Source organism: Protomyctophum parallelum (assembly GCF_964188405.1).
Source record: "Protomyctophum parallelum genome assembly, chromosome: 20".
Taxonomy (NCBI): Eukaryota; Metazoa; Chordata; class Actinopteri; order Myctophiformes; family Myctophidae; genus Protomyctophum; species Protomyctophum parallelum.
Genome location: NC_139718.1, coordinates 27,677,795 through 27,700,422, shown reverse-complemented (window position 1 = coordinate 27,700,422; position 22,628 = coordinate 27,677,795). Strand labels below are relative to the sequence as shown.

The 22,628-nt window shown below is 39.9% G+C and overlaps 2 protein-coding genes across 5 annotated transcripts; one reads left to right on the top strand and one right to left on the bottom strand.

Moving 5' to 3' along the window:
* Positions 1–1,956: 1,956 nt before the first annotated feature.
* Positions 1,957–14,538, bottom strand: scml4 (Scm polycomb group protein like 4). Of its 3 annotated transcripts, XR_014570823.1 has the most exons (9): positions 14,161–14,538; positions 8,504–8,737; positions 8,035–8,164; positions 7,467–7,667; positions 6,147–6,287; positions 5,606–5,830; positions 4,764–4,912; positions 2,981–3,498; positions 1,957–2,944 (listed from the first exon to the last, which is right to left on the bottom strand). XR_014570823.1 is itself a non-coding variant. In XM_083791520.1 (8 exons), the coding sequence occupies exons 2-8, from the start codon at positions 8,729–8,731 to the stop codon at positions 3,373–3,375; spliced, it is 1,200 nt and encodes a 399-aa protein (XP_083647646.1). In that variant the 5' UTR covers positions 8,732–8,737; positions 14,161–14,538; the 3' UTR covers positions 1,957–3,372. The 3 variants fall into 3 exon arrangements, 2 of the variants coding, with proteins under 2 accessions (XP_083647646.1, XP_083647647.1); XM_083791520.1 differs by having other exon boundaries at positions 1,957–3,498; XM_083791521.1 differs by lacking the exon at positions 14,161–14,538 and adding an exon at positions 9,138–9,269 and having other exon boundaries at positions 1,957–3,498.
* On the top strand, positions 13,858–22,582 carry afg1la (AFG1 like ATPase a). Of its 2 annotated transcripts, none has more exons than XM_083791518.1 (13): positions 13,858–13,997; positions 14,432–14,634; positions 14,805–14,856; positions 14,950–15,051; positions 15,410–15,540; positions 15,703–15,802; positions 15,899–15,957; positions 17,223–17,305; positions 18,652–18,722; positions 18,849–18,949; positions 19,334–19,474; positions 19,649–19,762; positions 21,206–22,582. In XM_083791518.1, exons 2-13 carry the CDS (start codon positions 14,581–14,583, stop codon positions 21,335–21,337), a joined length of 1,140 nt encoding a protein of 379 aa, XP_083647644.1. In that variant the 5' UTR covers positions 13,858–13,997; positions 14,432–14,580; the 3' UTR covers positions 21,338–22,582. The 2 variants fall into 2 exon arrangements, with proteins under 2 accessions (XP_083647644.1, XP_083647643.1); XM_083791517.1 differs by having other exon boundaries at positions 13,859–13,980.
* Positions 22,583–22,628: the final 46 nt, after the last annotated feature.

Here is a 22,628-nt window from a genome sequence, read left to right as displayed (position 1 = left end):
CATACCAATCGGTCTGCAGTTGTTGGTTCACACTGCAGGCATGAAGGTCCCTACAATATTACAATATTGACTAGCCAACATTGTCTGGGTTCATGCATATGTGTCAAATGAGAGAATGTGGATCTGAATGCGTCAATTCTCGATATGTACCATAATGTGGCAAATGAGACTGCAGAATCGCGGTGGAACCCATAGAGCATGCGATTGCAAGGTTGTCCACGGCACCACCTGAACCATATTATGATCCACGTCTCTGGCAGCAGCAGCAGCAGTGCTGGACAGCTCTAAGCACACTGCAATGGCTTGGGCCTTTTTATAGCAAATAGCAGAAATGCGTTGTGTAGCCTTAAAAAAACAGTAGGCTATAAAGCACATTACAGCTCTTGAATTACATAAGCTATCAATTGATTATGACTGACGAGGCCAAATTATAATTATAAAACAATCAAGTCTTAATCTTTTAAACAGGCTACAATGACCTTGAGGGGGGGGGGGGGGGGGATCTTGCAGGAGGATGACAAAACGAAAATATGCTCTGAGCTGGAATATTGGTTTGTCTAAGAATAATGCTTGTCGTTCACGAAATTTGCGCATTTCGCGAAATATATCCGCTAACTCAACGCGGTCACTCAACGCAACGAGTCGACTTATAAATAGAGAAAAGTAGCAAACAAATGTATTACATCATTTGAGCCACATCATCCCAGTTATGTTGTTAATGCTAACTACCTCAGATTGGGGCAAGAGGGGCGCCACTGCATTCCGATAGAAACGACGCAGTGAGAGAATACTGCTGGAGATAATAGCCTGCCATCCTTTTTTTAAATTACATCTTTCCATGCGCGCATCGGATGAAAAATATGTCAACATTTTATTTCCAACGGCACGGACATAAAAAAAAACAAGACAGATAAACTCAATGTCTTTATAAAATATCAATATATATGCAGATCTATTCTAATCTAATAAAACAATTTGGATGTCATTTTGTTCATTCCCCAAATTATATGTCGATGTTTTTTGCTTATTTTCAAGCGAAACGTAATGCTTTCATTTTAAGGAATGCGCAGGTGGTAAAACCTCTCCCCGACTGCATGCCAACCCAGTCTTCACACACTCATTCAAGGGGTAAAAAACCCCAAATCTCATAAATTAGAAATAATCCAATGTAAACGCTCAGTCAAATCAAGTATAATTTGACATAGCCCACATCCCACTGCCGATAAGATACATCTACAGGCAATTACATCTTACTTACCTTATTACAAGAGATTCTATATTGCTATAAATCTGCACTGGTGCCTACAGAGGAGAATGGCAAGCCCCGTCCGTTGAATGCGTTTACCCAAATGGGATTATTCTCCCCCAAATCAGCTTCTTAAAATGCTGAATGATTTCTTGATTTCCCGACGTTATTCCAGATGAGGCGCAGCAGCCAGGGACCGATCCCACGCTTGTCTTTGGTCTTTAGGCTCTGCGACTATGGCACATGTACGGCGTCAACCGTGTGCATCACATTCACACACAGATCATAAGTTCACTGTTGCTCTTCATGTGCTAACACCACACATCTATACGGGCTGACGTCCACAGCTCCTTGAGCAATGCAAGGCCCAAGTTATATAATTAGAGAATAATCATTAGTCTTTTTTTGTTGGCCAAAAATATAAATAGTCTACTTTGCAATGCAGGAAGAAGTTTCACACCTCGTTAGCGACAACTATTATGGCCAAGCCTGCTGGCTCTATAGTGAACCGGTGCTTGGGGGATTGAAGGCAATGTTAAGAATGTTTCTTATAGCTATCATTTAGGTTGAATGGAATCACATCACATTTGCATAATCCATTCTACCATAATTCTTGCTGATAATGCAGTCTATACGCAATGCTCAGATGATATCCTCAACCAATTGTCACTTGGTGGCAAACATAACACACACACAAACATTTTTTTTTACTTGATTAATTAATTTAATACTCACATACAGTACAGTATACACATGGTTTCATTTACATTTCACAAACACAAAAAGCAAACAGTCAAATACATACAGTAGATAACTTTAGCACCAGAATAGAATATGATCCACTCAGCTTCCTCTAAAATTCTTCATAATGATTTTTCAAAATAAAACACCCTAGGTTGATCTCACTTGGCATGGCTTACATGTATTTCAGCATCTTACAGCAGCATTCACTTACAAAGGTTATTTGATTAAAAAAGGATGCATACTGTATGCCACAAATGGCATACAAAAGCAATACTATAGCCTTTAGGTTCTTGTGTGACATTTATGGTGTTTGTCAGTCATTCTTTACCTCAGCTTCAACACTAATGCTCGTTAAAAACATATAAACATTGGAGATTTAAAAAAAATCTGTTTTTCATGAGTATACATGATAGGCTATGGGGAGACACTGTAAAATCCTGAGTGTTGATTTAACCAAATACTAGTTAAATCACCCAGGATTTTTGCAGTGGAGTTGGTCTGTATTAATCTTGCATATTCAAACATAGATATTGTATAACATTCACAATGCTCTCCCTTATATCACGAGAGTACAGTATATCAGAGAATTCCTTTGTCTTTCTATATTGGCTATCATTTGTCTTGTTTAGGCTATATTGTTTTGTACTAAAATGATATTACAAAGAATGATTATTTCACTAACCAAATGGCCTTTCTTTTTTACAGTGATGTGAAAAAATAGTATCAAAATGATTTTTTTAACCTCTTGATAATAAAACCACCATAGCAAAGAATGTACGGCTTCCCATTGGATTGTAGAATTGATGCGTCTTGAACTTAATAAACAAGGTAAACCTTGTGAGTTTTCAGAAAAGTGAACACTTGAAGTATAATTTGTATCGTATAATACATTATCTTGTCAAGCAATAAAAGCACCGCATCACAAGCAAAGTAAAATGTGCAGTGTTAATTTAACTGTAAATGAACACACACACACACACACACACACACACACACACACACACACACACACACACACACACACACACACACACACACACACACACACACACATTTTACTGTGCAGCTGTACTGTAAGTCTGTGGTACTGAGTTACAGTAGGAGACCTGCAGGGTAGTACTAATAGACTCTTAGACTTACACTGTTCTTGTCTCCTCTGTTACATGTGTGTTGGGTATACAATCCACAAGATGAGAATTGTTAACTCCAAATCTGTGCTAAAATCATACAAAAATGAAGACTTGAATTACTATTAAGAAAAACAAGGCTGAATATTTGGATCATCAACACAAGACATTATGAAATGCAAAATTGTCAGTGAAATGTATTGTTTGTATCATTCCACATCCACTTTGTGAAAGAAAATGATGAACGGGGTGTTTTCAGAACTTCGTCTGCTTTAGTTTATCGATGTGGTAGCAGAGTTTCAAAGCTGGCCCCAGCTTCAGTCCAAGGTATTTCATTATCATGTCGCTCTTAAGGAGCAACAAAGCATTGCCGTCAATTTCCTGTGAAAAACAGAGCTTTGTGTTAAAATAATGAGAAATATACTGTATCACAACATGTGCTATAGGAGTATATGTACATTCACTCATGTATGCTCTGTTTAATATTTATTCTAGCTGGTTAAATCAAGAGAGACATGAGGCATCTTGTTTTTCTGCCCCGACATGTTCTGTTATCATTTATACTCTGTTTTATTGTGTCTCGGCTTGTCATCTTGAATTTGTTGTTCCTTATTCTGCTCCTTTTGTACTTGTATTTTTTTATCTCACCGGTATGAATTAGTAATGAGCAGACCTGCCCCGTCAAATAATCTATATCGAATCTGATTGGCCAAATGTTACCTATAGTCGACTCGTAGTCGAATCATGGAAAAAAAAGAGGATATATATATATATATATATATATATATATATATTGCATGATTTGACCGATTAGTCGACTAATCGAGGTCAGGCCTATAATGAGGATATTTATTTTTATTTTTATCATTTAATGCCATTATTGTCTCCACCAGGCCGGGGAGAGAGTATGTTTTGCACTCCGTACGTGTGTGTCTGTCTGTTACCAGCTAACCAGGTCGATGCCAAACATTGCACACACACTCCCTAGATACCAACATGAACCTCTGACCCAAATTCTCCAGAATGGCCTATTATAGCGCCACCAGGAGGCCGACGTTTGTAAAACACATTTTTTGATATTACTCATCCAAAAATCCCGCAAAATGTTACGCAGTATCTCTATAGTCATCTGTTCAAGACGGTTCTATCCGATATTTCATATTCCAACATTAGCTTTAAAAAATTGCAGGATTGGCCCGTTTTGAACAAAAATCTTTCATGCATCAACAATCTTTCATGCACTTTCATACTAGGCTGAGGAATATATATCCCACCTTTTTCACATTGGCCTGTTATAGCACCACCAACAGGTGGATTTTTGCAAAACACATTTTTGGAACAAAATGCCTCAAATCATCCAATTGCCATCAAAGGCGTAAGAACAAACGCTACCCTTTTCACATTGGCCTATTATAGCGCCACCAGGAGGCCACAACCTGACCTGGCCTGGTGGAGACTTGTGCCCCGAGGGGCACTTTTGCTAGTATGGCAATGCAATGCATTGCCATACCAGCAAACTTCTTTTTACTACACTCAACTATAATATTTCTCAATACTGTAAATTACATTCTGTGTATCAAAGGTGCTATTATTATATCATTCATTCATCACAAATTCAAGTCTTCCATAAACATGGTAAAACCTACATGCTTTCTAAAGACGTCTGAATGAGGGCCCAGGGCCTGAGGGTCAGCATCTCTAATAAACCAGACAACATCCTCCACAGACCAGGTAGATGGGTCCTTACTAGGAGGGGCCTTGGAGTCCTGGGACTCAGAAGTTGCATTATAACCTCCTGGCAGGACAAAAGGGGAGAGGGGGTTAGATAGATAGGCTAGATGGAAGGAGGCAGAGGGAGAAAGGGGATGGAAGGAAGCAGAGAGAGTCTATTACAGTGGTTCTCAAACCTTTTCATGTCGAGGACCCCAAATTAATTATGTATTTGGCCGCAGACCCTCATCTGAAAAGGTGTTGTGCCAGGAACCCCCATGAGAGAAGCTTTGTGTTGTTAAAATATTCAATATGAAAAATATTCAAGATTTGACACATTTATTATTATTACTATTATTATTATTCCATTTTTGCGGGGCCTTTATTTGATAGTGTACGGTAAGTTGACAGGAAATGGGGGGAGAGAGATGAGGAGTGACACGGAGCAAAGGTCGTAGGGATCAGGAGTCAATTAGCAGACTAGGTGACCGGACCAACACATCAAGATTGTTTGAAATTTGTAGATCTACAAGCTCACAACGCATTGCACGCATTGCATAACGTGCCGCGTTATGAGCTATTTCCAAATAGCCCATGTACGTATATAGGGTTAAAGTGGCTGGCTATACTGTTTCTGATGCTATATTAATTTTAATTAATTATTATTTAGCTGGGGACCCCCTGGAACCACTTCAATGACCTCCCTGAACCCCACTTTGAGGACCACTGGTCTATTATTACACATAATAACACTGCTTCTCATGAACCACTCACTCACCTGTCCTGTTGTTTTCCAGGAACGTGTTGGGGCTGCTGGATGTCTGCCTGCACATGCCCATGGGGGCAGAGCCGTTGGAGAACTGCTGTGATGAGCGGAACCCATAGGAGGGCTTTGGTGTGTACGAGGAGGTTATGGAACTGAAAGCAGAATCACCTGGATCCACCGAGTAGCGCTTCACATCTGATTGGTCTAGATGGTACTCCTCAGCCATAGACGTTTCAGCTGTGTGTGTGTGTGTGTGTGTGTGTTGGAAATAAGACAGAAACCATTAACTTTACAATAAACTTCATACTTCATAGATACGTTTTAGTTTTAGATCTGATATCAACTTAGCATTGAATTGTCTTCTGTGGTATACACATTTACAATTATTAATCATTGATTTCTGATGTGCGTATCTCTATTTGTTTAATCTCTATTAAAACAACTTTGCATTGAATTTTGTAACAATATTTCCCAGTAGATTCATTGCAGTTTGTAGAAGCACTGCAGGGATTTCTCCTTTAAAAGACTAATCTATAAGGACAGGATAGTACACCGTTATGCTGTGTGATGGGCTGGTCACTGAAGAGGTTTTCACAATGCAAGCTGCGGCATAGCTTCTTCAGAAAACGTAGCACATAGCCGATACTGTTCACTACAGGGAGACTCAGAAGGTGCTGTTTCCCATCAAATGTAGCTGGAAAAAGCAAAGCATATGAACACACAAAACAAACCACGTTAATCCTGGCGTCCCTATTTTGGGCATGTCATAATAGGTGAAAATTCAAAGAAATAGCCTAGGCCTATATGCTTAATTAATACAATTCAGACGCTGGTGTCACGTGGTGAAAATTGCAGGCTCACCAAAATGACAAGTTCACCATGGTCTGCCCTTTTTGTTGTACAACGGTGTCAGGCTTAAACCACTTTAACCCTGGTGTTAAATTGAAATTTTGTGCATGTCATTATAGGGGGAGGGCGTAGTGACGCGTTCAGTAGGATTTTGGGAGCCATCTTCCTGCCTACATGTAGGCTAGTAGGATGCTAGGCTACTTGGCTGCCAGTCTGTAGTTCGTAAGTTTGCTTGTCAGTGACACTGGTGTGTACACTGTCACTGCAGTACGCCATCTTCCATCTCTCCTGTCTTTGACTTGTCACGACTCTTCTACTCTATGGCTCTGGATCGACGGCGGTATTATTATTATTCGCCGTTAGAAAATGTTCGGGTGTTCTGATCTGATAGCCGCCTCCCCTCCCCTCACATCAAAACAGTTCTCAATGTTTACATCTTACTTGACGAGAAGACATGTGGACATGGAACCAGGGAGAGAGGGAAAAACACCACGAAAGTGACGAGTGATCAGTCAAACATGTGTTCTCTCCGCAGTAAATAAATAATCTGTCTGTATGCGATCTGACCATTATTATTTTGAATACACTGTCATGCTCGTTTGAGGACAGGTAGAGAGCAGAGCATACATGTGTTTGGGAAGGTTATGTTATTTTGTCATCTGACACCCAAACCATACAGTGTTTATTTAATTATTTTATATCTACAATGGTATATGTCTCCACAGTGAGGCTGGAAAATGTAGCCTAGCAATAGCAGCCTACTACTATAGCCTACTAGCCTACTGGTAGGCAGGAAAATGGCAACCAGAATAACCCGTTCTGAGCGAAACTCCTCCCTACGCTAGGTGGAAATAGGTGGAAATAAAAATAGGAAAACAGACAATTTGTCAATTGTTTTTGCTGATCTACATGCTCACAATGCATCACACTGTGATGCAGTGTGCTTGTAGATCAGCTATTTTTAAAATCTTCTTTATGGTTAAGTGGCTCAGTGGTTAAAAACGTATGGCTCCTTGTGTGATACCTGATATCTTCTCTCCCCCGTAGCCTTGTGTAAGGAGAGTGAACACGGCTTTCTGCTGGAAGGCGCTGTCGATGCAGCCTTGGACGGCCTGCTGGAGCACCACAGAGGGCCTGTCTGGCCCAAAGTGATCCGGGAGCTGCTGGACCTTCTTCCTGTCCAGGTTGGGGCCTGTGTTGGCTTGCTTGTTAATGTAGATACAGACTGGAGGCAGTAAAGTGGTAGACGGAGGGCAAAATAAAGTACAGGAGATAGATGGGAGGAGAGCATGGTCAGAGGGAGAGGGAGAAAAAACAAGAGGGAATGGGAGAGAGAAAAAGAGAAAGATGGATAGAAAGGAATGGCGAGAGTTTTACTTAAATCTCTCTGCTTGATTTTTATTTATGAGGTCCTAGTGTTGTGAAAGAAATCCTATCATGCTGTTTACGTTATACACATACACACACTATAAGGTTGCATATAAGTTGGGACAAGATGAAAGCAAAGACAGTGGCTAAGTATAAATAAGGCCTCAAATGAACACCATGGTCCATTCTTCTTTCTATTAGAATGTGAGTGTCTTCTGTCTTACCTGTAAGCACCTGGGGTGTGGCAGAGTGGGGGATGGTGGCAGCATCTTGAGGAATGGAGCTCATGTCAGGTTCAGGGGTGCTGCTGGGTGGAGAAATGGCCAAGGGTGTCATTACCATCCTGGGTTTCAGCTGCAGATGGAGAGACAGAAAGCATGTTATTTATTTTCTATATGTGAGTGCAGGATTTGACCAACTACTACATTAGCCCAAAACTAACACACATAACACAGTTTTATACTTTGCTGTTGCAGATATGCATCCACTGACAAGTTAAAGGGCTATAAGATTAGGGATAATCTTTCCATGCTAATTTCTATTTACTTACAGATGTATTTGAATACAGATGCTAACTGCCCGGGATGTCAGAAAAATCCGAAGTGCAATGGAGACTTTGTGTACACATGCATTTTTATCAAGCTGTATGCACAGACTATACATCTCATCCCCCTTTCCCCCCATCTAGCTGACCTTGAAGCCCGGCTTTCTCCCCCTCTTCTTTGGCACTTTCAGGGGAGGGAGGGATTCTGGGTAACGGTTTGGAAAATCCATTTTGGCGACATTGCGGAGCGGGGGTCTCCCTCGCTTCCTGCCTGGTATCTTTCCTGACTGGCTAGGGATGAAGGAGGGAGTCACTGCGGCCGATTGCATCTCACTGTTGCTGTCTGCTTTCTGTGCTGTTGCCGCAGGTACACTCATTTGGAGCTGGAGACATGGGGGAGAAAAGCAAAACACATTTCCCATTCAACCTAATCCATAACAAACCAAATAGGCTAACCAATCATATTATTACAGTGCCCTGTTGGCATTAATGCAGAGCAATAATGTGCACATTTTAATGCCGTGACCGGGTGGCAATAGCAACACAACATCAGCAGTTTGCAGAAAACTCAGCGGAGCAATGCAGAGAGAGAGAGCCAGAGAGAGAGAGAGAGAGAGAGAGAGAGAGAGAGAGAGAGAGAGGGAGATACAAGAGAGAGCACTTAGTGGAGCACCGTAATCAAACAACACAAAGGGGCAGCCATGCATAAGCTCTGTGGAGGAAACAGCACCTCCATCCATCCTGCTATGATAACACACCATATACCATGGGAGCTTCCATTACCTGCTGTCTTCTATTGTGAATGCCTCAGAACCAAGCCCCTATTGTTTCAGGTCCCAGGAGCCCAGAGGATGAGTATGGAGCAAAAGAAAAGCTCACAAGGCTGTGAAAGCCATCTTTTGCTGTATGTGTTTCTCCCTGCCTTTGCTCACGATCTCTTTAAGGTCTATGCTGCCGCTGCTTGCTGCTGCTGCCGCTGCTTGCTGCTGCTCGGCACACTGGCTGCAGACATCTCATTAGACTAATGCATTCAGCAGCAGCCACGGGAGGGGGTGAAATTGACTTCACCATGGCTACACAGCTATGAATTACCATTACGATGACAGCTTTCAGCCTAATCTTGGAAAAAAAAGAAGCCTCAAGGAAAGAAACATGTGGCATGTCTCCCGTTTAGCGGCACATATCGCAGGGGTGAATGAAATGCACTTTGAATCTCTGAAATGATGACATGCTTGTTATGTTGCATTCTCATTTTATTTCTCATGCAAACACAAAGACCACAGGAGAATAAGTAAACAAATGACTTTAGATCATTATGCACTCACCATCAAAAAATAAATAAGGTCTGAAGAGTATCCCTTTTGCCTTTCTGTTATGCTTCCAATAGCAGAGCACGAATCTCAAGGCAAGGCAGATTCTACTGTAGTGTGTGTGTGTGTGTGTGTGTGTGTGTGTGTGTGTGTGTGTGTGTGTGTGTGTGTGTGTGTGTGTGTGTGTGTGTGTGTGTGTGTGTGTGTGAGAGAGAGAGAGAGAGAATTGAGGGGGACAGTAAAGTGTGTGTATCAGAGGAGAGGGGGAAGAGAGAGAGAATGGCTCCTCTGTTGTCATGGCAACAAGCCTGTAAGTCTGTAACACCCTGAATGCTATCTCTTATGTTTTGTCTGCAGCTGAAGCTCAGGGCTGCGTGTATATATAGGCCTAATTAGATTGAGGGCAGCCTTGTGCTGCTAGTGACAATGTAAAATTTAAAAGTCTAAGACAATAGAAACATTAAATGGAAAGTTTACAAGTTGTGTATCTTGTAAACAAGGCCCATTGCAAGTTGCTGGTACTCTGTCCCCTAACCATACCCTGAGCCATCCCATCCTAGCATAATGGGCAGGGGTTAAATTAGTTGTGGGTGTGACTGAGGCCAAGCAGAAGCCTGACCAGTTTGATTTGGGATGTCTGAATTAGGGGTGTAACGATATATTTTAACAGGAAAACCCATGCATCACCATACATGGGTGACGATACGATACGGACAATATTGGTACATTCATGGGGAGACGATACAATATGATTCAATGATTTAAAATCAATACAATAACTATTTAGCAAAAATAAATAAGTCTGTGTGAAACATGTGGATAGTGCCGTTTTTTTAAGTAGAAAATAAATATGGATATAATTTAGTACACAGGGTGATTCTCCGTCAAATACATAGACATTGTATCTGAACACAACTCGCACCTTGACATGAACACAACTTATAAGAACAAGTGTAGCGATATGGAATTGAAAAGTAATTAAACCCCTCTTTCTTTATTTGTTGTTCTTAAAATAACTAAATACAACGCACAAGTACTTAGTATTGATGCAATCGATTGTTTGCATTGCAAAACGATACGATACAAAGTGAAACGATACGATATGTTGCTGTTTGCATATCGATACAGTTTTTTCAGCTATCCAATCAATCCAATCCACTTTATTTATATACGTAGCACGTTTCAAAACTCAGAGTTTACAAAGTGCTGTACAGGAGAAAAATAAAAACAAATGCACTGGCCCAGGCCGTAGCGTAACGGTCTGGGCACCGGACTGGTAATCCAGTCGCAGTGTGCCGCGGGTTCGACTCCCGGACCCGACACGGCCTTTACTGCATGTCATCCCCCCATCTCTCTCCCGTTTCCTGTCAGCCTACTGTCTGTCCCTTCAAAAATCAATAAAAAAGGCGTAAGCCGCAAAAGAATATCTTAAAAAAAAAAAAAAAAAAAATGCACTAAAGCTACCACACAGAAAAACAACAGCGAGAGTACAAACTGTGAAAACAACTGAGACACATTACAGAAAAACAACAGAAAAGCAACAGCATCACAGTGAGACAAAACATATACAAGGACCGAAGGAACTCAAGCTGGATTAAAAGCCAAAGTATAGAGGTGGGTCTTTAGGCGAGATTTAAAAGTCTCGATGGAAGGGGCCAATTTGACGTGCGTTCCATAGTTTGGGGGCTACAACAGAAAAGGCTCGGTCGCCTCTGGACTTTAAGCGGGTCTTCTTTGTGACCCTGAGGTTTAGCTGGCCCTCAGACTGCAGTGACCTAGGAGGAGTATAGACCTCAATAAGGTCAGACAGATAAAAAAGGAGCCAGACCATTAATAGATTTATAGACAAATAAAATAATTTTAAAATCCACTCTAAAGCGGACAGGGAGCCAATGAAGGGAGGCCAAGACAGGTGTGATATGCTCACACCTGCGAGTACCTGCTGTGAGTAGACGAGCTGGACTGGCGAGCTGGACTGGCTGGACTGGACTGGCTGGAGTCGAGCAAGGGAGGCTTGGTTTAAACCAGCGTACAAGGCATTACAGTAGTCCAACCACGTAGAAATAAAGGCATGGATAACCCGCTCAAAATCTAAAGTATAACATAATTCTTAAAACACCAAAAGGGGTTCCCAAGCCTTTGTGGCGCTACAATGGTACAATGAGGGGCATGCGTAGTCGACGTGACATTGGGTGAGTGCTCCAGCTAGTCCTCTGTGTACTTTACTACTGACCAGCAAGGATCGAGATCCAGTGTACAAAGATCTTGTACTTTGGTTTACTTTTTTTATTACTTTAGTTGCCATTTTCTCACTGGAAAGATTTTGTCTAAAATACAACACAGGTAGGTGATTTCCTCTTTTCTTGTGATAACATTGTCAGAATGTGTCACCCACTTTGACTGTGAAGCCATTGGCCTAGCAGAGGTTTATTCTGGACCCAAAGAGAATTGATGTGTTCTGTAGATGCACCAAAGCCCAAAGGCAAAGGTAATTTGATTTCTATTGCTGAGCACTACAGTATCAGAGTCTCAAAGACACAAGCAAAGAAAATGGTAAAAACATGAATTATGGCAATCCATAGGCACTTGAATGAAAAGCCTGTCAAATACTTCTAGTCTCAAATCTCTCAGCAGAAATTAGTTGATGACACGATCAACTAAATATGATGAGCTGGCGTTGAAAGCCTCTCATCAAGTTGCATTGAAGGCTTTCTAAAAAAGAATATAGAACAAAGTTTTATAAGCAATACAATTGTATACAGTATAAGACTGTGACTGTAACTGTTCCTGTTCGCAGATGACTCTGCACTGCTAATCTTGGACAGGAACAAACTGCAGGTTGAAAAGGCCCTCAGCTCTGAACTCGGTAGAATCTGCACCTGGCTCGCTGATAACAAACTATCTTTACACCTGGGAAAAACTGAATCCATTCTCTTTGGATCTAATAGTAATCTCAGCAAGGCAAATGACTTGAGTGGGTGACAATGTTATCACACATAAAGATGAAATTACCTACCTAGGTTCCATCCTGGAGGCTAATCTTTCCAGTGATAAAATGGCCACCAACCTGATTACAGGATCTTCTCACTGGTCAACAAAAACACCTTGAAGACCTTAACAGGAGCCCTCGTACAAGGTTTCTTTGACTATGAATGCACCTCCTGGTACCACAGCACCTCAAAGGCCCTTAAAACTAGGCTCCAGTGTTCCCAAACCAAACTGGTCAGGCTCCTACTTGGCCTCACCCCCCGAACCCACCTCACCCCTGCCCACTTTGACAGGCTGGAATGGCTTAGGGTCGACGACAGAGTACAGCATCTTGCAATGGGTCTGGTCCACAAGATTCGATACACCACCAAGATAGTAGATACCCATGTACCTGTCTAGATACTTCCTTAATGTTAACGAAGTCCACACCCACAACACCAGAGGGAGTGCAACGAACTATGTACAACCCAGATTCGGCACAAACAAGGGACTAAATTATTTTCTCTCCTATGCCACCAAAATGTGGAATACCCTACCAACAGTCATTAAGACATGCAAATCCCTTGACTCCTTCAAAACCGCTCTCAACAGGCACCTACGGACGGCTGCAATTTGAAACTGGCCCCTGTAAAATCTGAATTCCCCCCACCCCTTTTTCCCCTTACTGTATATGTTTCTTTTCCCTTTTTACCTCCTTTATGATGAATTCCTGTTCTGTTCTTTGACTATATAGAAGTGTCTATTTGTACGTCTCTAAATGTTTTGATGAATTGAACAAGGTGGACCCTCTTGTAAACAAGTGTAATGCTTAATTGGGTTGTCCACTCACTGTTAACAGTCTTTGTATTGAGTTTGTGCTTGAAATGTACTGTAATTCTGCAAACTGTTAATAAATATTTCAATCAATCAATCAATCAATCAAAAAGATCTTATTGTATAATAATATTGTGTAATTGTATTACTTATCGAGACCCCATATAATTTATTATGTTTCAACCAATATTTTCTGGTGGGCTAGTCAATTCTACTGTGTAAGGACAAGGCAATTTTATTTTTTTCATTGCTAAATTAAATTCATGGAGCCACATAACTAACTAAGTGCAGTACATTGAATGCAACAGTCCCCTCTGCTGGCGAAATAACGAGGCCCTGCTTTGTTTTGTTTTGCCAATAAAGCTTTTCAACGAAATTGTAAACCAAGATGGCGACGTGCATACCGCTCTCAGTAAAGATGTCACCCTCAATTGCACTAGGCTTACGATACATGTTTAATGGACGATATTCTTCGAGAACGTTATTAAAGGCTTTGTCAGACCTTTCCAGACGAGGTGAGACTATTATTTTGGTGAGTTACTTTGATGGTCACATTGTGACAAATGTTTTGTTTAGTGGTTTTGAGTGAACGATGTTGTTTAAGTGACAGTGAGCTACAGTAACAGCTGTATAATACGTTTAAATAAGTTTACGTCAACACATCTCTGAATATTTAAACTTCGGAATAAACTTACCTCGTAAAGTTTAGCCACCTTGATGTTCTTCTTATCCTCAAAGTAGGCCTACTGGTGGTTAGTGTTGTTGGTTAAGATGTCTGATTCTGTACTACTTAAATACGCTATTTAACAGAACAGTCGATATAACCTTTGGACACCGTCTGTCTATATAGACTAACGCTGGAATGACCACATACATATAAACGCCACTTTGTCATACTGTGAGAGGGGAAAGAGACTTTGGAAAAATGGACCTTGTCGTCATGATCTTTGTGGTTTTATTCCCAAGGTTATTCTGCGAGTGCACCGCAGGCGGTTGAGGACCTGAACGCAAACGGCAGCTTCAGCGGGCCACTGGAGCACTACAACGGTCTGATCAGAGACGGCAGCCTGCGGGAAGACGAGCATCAGAAAGCGGTGGTGCAGAAGTTGGAACAGATGCACAAAACCCTGAGAGGGTACACCAACACACCAACATCTTTCTTTTCAAGGGTATGGACTATGGTCGCTATGGTGGTATTAAGGCTGCATTCTTAGAATACTGTCCTGGACTAATATACAAATGGCTCATCATATTCTTCATAAACCACAACTAACCGAGAGGGAGCATAACATAAGTGTTTTGTTTGTTTGTATTGCTTTTTTTTTTCTTCCCCTGACAGTTTTTCACAAAACCTAAACCACCAAAAGGTTACTATATCTATGGAGATGTTGGTAAGTAGTTAACTTGAGGTTAGCAGTATTATTCGTTATATAATAAAGTTGAGTTTTTAATGTTCCTAAATATGTATTCTCTGTATTGTATAGGCACAGGGAAAACAATGGTAATGGACATGTTTTATTCACATGTTGAGACGGAGAAGAAAAAGAGGGTTCACTTTCATGGCTTCATGTTGGATGTTCATAGACGTGAGTATTACTAATGTATTACAACAATCTCTTTGAAAATGTGACTTGAATGCACTGCCCGTGGTGAATTCTGATTGGTCATGGCATGATAGCCAATCATAATGCTCCTGTTTTGATCTTAGATGATGTCATATCAAATTATGGGAATCATATTTAAGCCTTTATGCTTGGTTGGACATGTGTCATGCACCAAAAATAGCCTATCTACAAGCTCAGCATTGTGAGGTTGAAGATCTGTTGTTCGTGCACAACTAATGGCACAACACTGTGTGTTGTGCCATTTCAGCCAGCTGCATAAATTGCATAATGGTATATAGACTAAGGCTAGAATGGATTTTATTCCTGCATTTGATTGTAGGGATACATCGGCTGAAACAGAGTATGCCAAAGAGGAAAGCAGGGAAAATGGCCAAATCCTATGACCCAATTGCACCTGTCGCCGAGGAGATTAGTGAAGAGGCTTGCCTTTTGTGCTTTGACGAGTTTCAGGTAATGAATGAACCTTTCTATGTGTAATATACACACCATGCTAGTATGAATGGCTTCTGTGGTAATGGAACCTTAAACTTTGTCAGTTTTGTGACTATACTCTATCCATTAAGTTACTGGATAACTGATAAAGTATTGGGTGAAAACAACACAATCTTACAGGTCACGGACATCGCTGACGCCATGGTTCTCAAGCAGCTTTTTGAGAACTTGTTTTTGAAGGGCGTTGTTGTGGTAGCCACTTCTAATCGTCCTCCTGAAGGTAAGTAAATATTTCATAGGTTAATTATATTGGTTATTTTATGACAAATAATCAAAGCAATAAGAAATCTCATAAAGGTCAATTCTTCTCCCTTAGACTTGTATAAAAATGGTCTACAGAGGGTCAACTTTGTACCTTTCATTGCTGTGTTGCAGGTAAGGAGTTCTGCAATTGTATATCATAACATAATTAGGCTGCATCTTTGTAGAAGCATAATACTGTTCATATACTGTACATCCAGTTTGCATTTAGAGCCAGTTGGGACAGATTGCTGTTCTCACACCTTGCATTAGAATGCCTCACAAATGTGTCTTGAGTTACCGCTTTTGATTTGGTCTAAAATCAACTCACTCAATATTCAAATAACCACGGCCATAGAATCTCACCATGTGAAGTTGTAAACTGACTCATTAAATATGTTTCACTCTCAATATATTATAGGCTATACTGGAGTATGAATTGAGTTGACTGTTGAAAGTTTACAGGGCTGAAAATATTTATTTCGTCTTTGTGATATGGTTTCATGTAAAAGAAAATAAAGTTACCTTGCATAATTGAACGAGACCCTTCCACAATTCCATTATAATGAATGCAAGAATTGTTCACACACCACAAGAAACAATTAAGTGTAATTGGAGTTGCCCTTGCATGACATCCCCTTATAATCATGTGCTTGTTTTGTGAAAGAACATTAAATAATGTATATTTTTTTAATGGTGCCCGCTCTGAGAATAAAAATACATTTTTTTTTGTTTGCATGGGGCTTATTAGACATAGGAGACGGCCATGTCACTTGCATTTGTTTGACATTTCAGCATAAGCCATTCTACCAATGGTATTGAGAATGGCTCGTGTTGAAAATGTTGTATATTTACTGTTTTTATTTTTGTTGTGGGTCTCCTTTATGTTCCAAAAAACTGATTATTAAAATGGAGAAAACAAGGAACAGGTTTCTCATAGGAACATAAAATGGCATGGAAATGTCTAGTGAAAAATATCCAGTGCACAATGAAATTACTTGAACTGATTTATTTATTTTAGCTCGGGTCCACACACAGCAGATCAGTGAAAGCATATGCATTGTTTGCTCCTGATTGCAGGCATGAAATAAATATTTAAAAACAAAATCTGAAAAGTAATTTCAGTGTGCTGTGAATCTTTACACTGCACTTTTCAACCTATTATGTTTCAATGTATTTTAATACAAAGTCTGAACAGGCCCACGTTAAATACTGCAGTATTCATAAAGATCTGGGTTGTTCCTATTATTGCTCAAATGTAGGTAGCATTGCTGAAATGTATTTTACTTTTACCAAAATATAAAATTTGTTTTTCAGTACCACTGGTTAGTGAATACTTATTTAAATATGTATTATTGCCGTATATTATTTAATGGCAATCTTTTTTCTCTTGCTTACAGCAATATTGCCAAACTCTTCGCCTGGATTCTGGAATTGATTACCGGAAAAGGAATCGTCCATCAGCTGGAAAACTTTACTTCCTGTAAATTGAAAATTATGCAAATTAGTAGATTTGTTCTGTTAAGTGGAGAATTTCATGTAAACATCAGTTTGTGTACAACCAAAAACAAGGCTTCATAAGTTGTAAACCTGCTAAAAGTTTAAATTGCTCCTCGGCAGATGTTATGTATGACAAAATCTAGATCACTATGAATTGACAAAGGTGTAAGTAGTGATTTTCTTTTAGATGGTACGTAATAGCTAGACATTTAAAATGGGCAAAGAAACGTAAAACTGTGACACTGGAACATGATATATTCTCTCTCAAACACTTAACATGAATCATGGTTGAACCCTAACCAAACAAACAGCCTGGGATTATGTCTTTTTGACAGTTAATAACCTGCAAGTTTACCTCAGCCATGGGTTCCCACTGAAAATGTTCAATGGAATTACTGCATTGTGTTTTGGATACTTCCTATATAATAATTGGCTAATGGGAGGGCTGGCTGGCGGATGGACCACGGCCACGTCTCTCTGACTCGACATAACCATAAACAAACCACATATACCCATATATAACCTCTAGTTTAAGAAAACACAACTGTTTAAAAATGCATGGCTGAGATAACAGTGGGTGAGAGAAACTCTCTTAGCCTTAGGCTAATTATAACCAGAGACCCTATTCTCTGCGGTTCCTTTTCCACTGGTTGGTTCCCAATGGGAACCAGGTCAGTTCTTTTTGGTTTTCAGTCCATGAGCCAGGGCTCCAAAATTGGAACGTTAATTATGAATTGAGTGGGCAAAACCATACCTATATTAGATTGTTATCACCATGAAACCTCCCCAATTGAGTACTTACACGAAGACAATGATTTATTGTATTACAAATTTTACATTTTTAAATATGCAGAAACTATAGTAAAATACGCACGGGAAGGGAACCCGCACACTCATATGCTCCAAAAGATAAATGTATTGACGACGTTTCGAGCCAAGGCTCTTCATCTGGTCAAACTCGTTTTAAAATATGCAAATGAGGCATTATGTAGGAATATATGCAAAATAATCGAAAATATGAAAAAGATACTAATGTGGAAGGGTTATCATGTATTAATTTACTTTTATTGATCCTATAAACAATTTAATATTGGTCTAGTTTTTCCCACCAATTTTGGAGCTCTGGCTCATGGACTAAGAACCAAAAAGAACGGAACCGGTTCCAATTGGGAACCAACCGGTGGAAAGGGGGTCTGCATGAATCAACATCCCTATGGTCTCTCTGTAACTCACTTCTGGGTTTTAGGACTACAAACTGTAGCACCTTCTGTAATGCATATACTTTTTTCCCCCTATATATAAATCCTGTTTTATTACTTTTTATTGCAGCTCAAGTGAGCCTGATGTAGAGGACACACTGGATAAGATGTTTGATGAACTGGCCTTCAAACAGAATGATAGTAAGTAGAGTTGCCAGTATTAATCAATCTGAGATTTTGTGTGTTGTGTACAATATTTTGTTTAATTGCAACTTATTACATCACAGTGCGTTTCTTTCTACAAAATACTTTCTTATTCCACATCAGTAACGAGACCAAGGGTCATGAATGTGCATGGCAGGAAGGTAGGCCTGGACAAAGCCTGCGGGACCATAGCTGACTGTACATTTAAGGAGTTGTGTGATAGGGTAAGTGCTTTTGTGAATTACGTATATAGTCATTGTATGATGATTACCAAGGTATATCACCTGAAAACAGTACTTAAGAACAGCCGGGGTACTAACAATCGTTGTATTAAGTTGTATTATTTGATCAGTCTGGTACACAACTAGAAAAAGGCACTCCCTGCGCCGAAAAGAAAGGGAAAGTTAATGCAAACTCATATAACTGCAGGAGTCATTTGTGACCTCTGATCTCTAATGACCACATCTCAGCAATAACACTGATCTGGCAAGTGTATCTGTACTAGCCAGTATTAATGACATGCACAGTACTTTTAAATACAAGTCCTAACTTTATTGACTCTTCTTAATTTAACTGACCCCAGGCTGTTATTTAATGTCATGCTTCAGCCTTTAGGGGCCAGTGACTACCTGGAGATATCTCGGCTGTTCGACACTGTCTTCATTCGACACATTCCACTCCTGACGCTTAACAAGAAATCACAAGCCAGGCGGTTCATAACACTCATAGATGCATTCTATGACCAGAAGGTAACATTATGCAAGGTTATGTATTATCAAATTTATCATATATATAAATGTGTGTTTGTGTGTACTTGCACATGCAGTTTTTCTTTATGGTATTGATATCATTATCATATGGTATATGTACCGTATAGATATGTTTGAACTTAATTTGAATAAAACTTATTTATATTTACTAAGGTGCGTGTGGTGATTTTGGCTGATCACCCATTGGAGGATATGTTTGTACATGATGGTGATCATGATGAGAGCCATGAGAGCCATGTGCTCATGGACGATCTGGGACTGAAAAGGGTAAGCAAAGTTAATTGGTTCTTGAGTAACCTGTTTTTCATGGTTGGGGATTCCTAAACGTATCAAAACATACTGGCTGAAGAAGTTTACCCCACAGAACAAACATGACTACAAACAGGAAGGCATGACAAGGGGGAGGGTTTGAACACTACAATTGATATAGCCTCAAGACTTGCAACTACTCGCAAGACACCAGCACTTCTGAAGAAAAAGCTGTCTCAACTTTCTCACCTAGACTAAAATTACATTAATTCAGAGTAAAGGTCACTGATTGAAAGAATTCAATAGTTTTCATGAGACGTTTGAGATTGAGAATAAATTTTTGATTTCAATTAAATAAAAGCTTTTCCCCATCGATGGGGTCATAAATTCAGTTTATCAAGTTGACTTGAACTTGAACGATCTTGCACCCAAATCCTGTTTTAACGTTGTTGAAGACATAATTAATATGATGTTGGAGTGTGTTTTTATATATTATATTTTGTGTCCCTATTTTGTGACATCAACGAGGCGATTGTCAGTTTACAATGGACTACTTTGTAATATTGTATGTAGTGAATAGGACAGATAGTGCACGCATGTAAAATGGTGCCATGTCATTGTTCCGACAACCCATTATTCCAACGTCCCGTTCATCTGACTGGCCCCTTTACTATCCCTAACCACATGCGGAAGCCACGTAGTCGGACTAAAGGCTGAAGGGATGTCGGATTTATGGGCAGTCTCCTATTCAAGTGTGCCAGGTGTAGGACAAACAACACTGCATCAAATATAAGTAAGGTCTGCACTCTGCACATTGTTTTTCGCCAATATTATATTATAATTGAAATAAACAGGTATTCTCTACAATATCCATTCAGACCGGCCCTCCAGATTCACCTTTTTAAGACTACGAATACCTTGTCTACCAGCACCTCCACAGTGAAGGGCATCATGACACTACCTCAATAACTTCAGAAAAGAAGCTATGTAAACACCATTTAACACACTACTATTTGCAGACACAATACAAATGACTGTTTGCATAATACAGGTTACAACCAAACTAATAACGAATTAAATAAATGAAAAAAATATATATAAAAAAGAGAAGAAAAAAAAGAATATATATATATATATATATATATATATATATATTTAATTGGTACAGTCTGACATGATACTTGACACTCTTAACATCAGCTGGAGTGGCCGGTCTGACTTGAATTACAGGAAACATGGACTGTAGTCCATTGTAGTTAATGAAGAACAGATTTCCCCCTTTACTTAGTGATGTCACAGGGGAAGAATTAAAGAAAAAAAAACACAAAACACACTCCAACTTAAAAGTCGGTGAACTGCCTCTTTAACATGTTTTTTCTTGATAAAAGAAAAGGAAACCACCTCCTTCAGTTTTGAAGTTTTGAAAATGCACCGCCACTAATTGTGCTGCTTTATTAACAGGACTCTGCCAGTGACCTGACCATCTTCAGTGGAGAAGAGGAGGTCTTTGCCTTTCAGAGGACAGTGTCTCGTCTCACCGAGATGCAGACAGAGGAGTATTGGATTGAGGGGGACAGGAGCATAAAAACCTAAACAAAATAAGGTGTTATAAGCTCAGTAACAAAAGCTGCGCTCTCAGAAGCTTACCTCTTCTGTCTGCCAAGAACTGTCAAAACGGAACACTAGTCTTACCACATCTCATCTGGCAGAATCCGCACAAATAGAATAGACCTACAGGGTGTTCAAAGAGTGTCTGGAATCATAGAGAGAATTTATTTAAAAACTACTATAAAAAAAAAGGAACCCGTTTACTGTGAACAGGGGTGTCTAATCAGAACCTAAGCAGCAATGCCTGACTGTACATTGTACAGGCAGGCATTGCTATTTAGGTTCTGATTACAATGCAGAGATAGCTACTGTATGAATGACTACCAGCAGAATATGGCGTATGTATGGGCCAGAGAGGTTATTTACTCTTGAACACTCAGAGTGTTCACTCTGATGGGAGTTGGAGGTTCTTGAAGGCCCTGGTCATAGAACCTGCATGACTGCATTCAAAACCTGTTCTGTGACCCGCAGTGGACCACCGTAGAGGTCCACTTTCTGATGTGGTCCTCCCATCCAATGTTACATCAAGTGCCATTCGTTGTCGTCTTGTGTCAACAGTCAACTGAATCGTTGATGGAAGTGTTGGATGTCGGTTGAAGAGTCGAGAGTGGAGCACTGATACGCTATTCTAATCTCTCACTATGACCTTGGGTGCTTATACAATCTGGCACTGACACTTTTGTCGTCGCGATTAGTTAGCCATTCTCAACCCCCTGAATTCCGGGTCAGACTTGCCCAACTATGTAGCTTAATCTCAATTTAATCCCTAATGATTCTAAACAGTTTGAACATCCTGGTCTGTGGTTAATGTACATGCAGTGTGTACATATTGTACAGAGGAATGCAAGAAGATTAATATATTATGTTTTATCTTTTAAAATTATTTAAATTTTACTCTGCACTTTTACATACAGTAGTGAACATATGTACAGATCAAGGATGAAATTTTATCAACAATATGCTTATCGTTCTCAACTCCACTGTAATGGTCCAACTGTACTTTTATACACCCCAGGAAAGAGGGCATCTAAGTATGAAAATGTGTGGATTTCTTTGGAAATGAAATTCCAAATGTTTTTTATGAAGATACTGACATTTTAAATAATCTCTATTGAGATTAATGTATTTATGGTTTTGGAAAGTTATCCATTTTCAAGTTAAGTTGCTTACAACACTGTAATAAATCCAGTGACTGCAGAACAGTCTGGTGTGGTGTTTTGAATGTCAAACAGTCCCTAATATCTGTTGGAATTTATATTTGTCAAAACATAAAAAC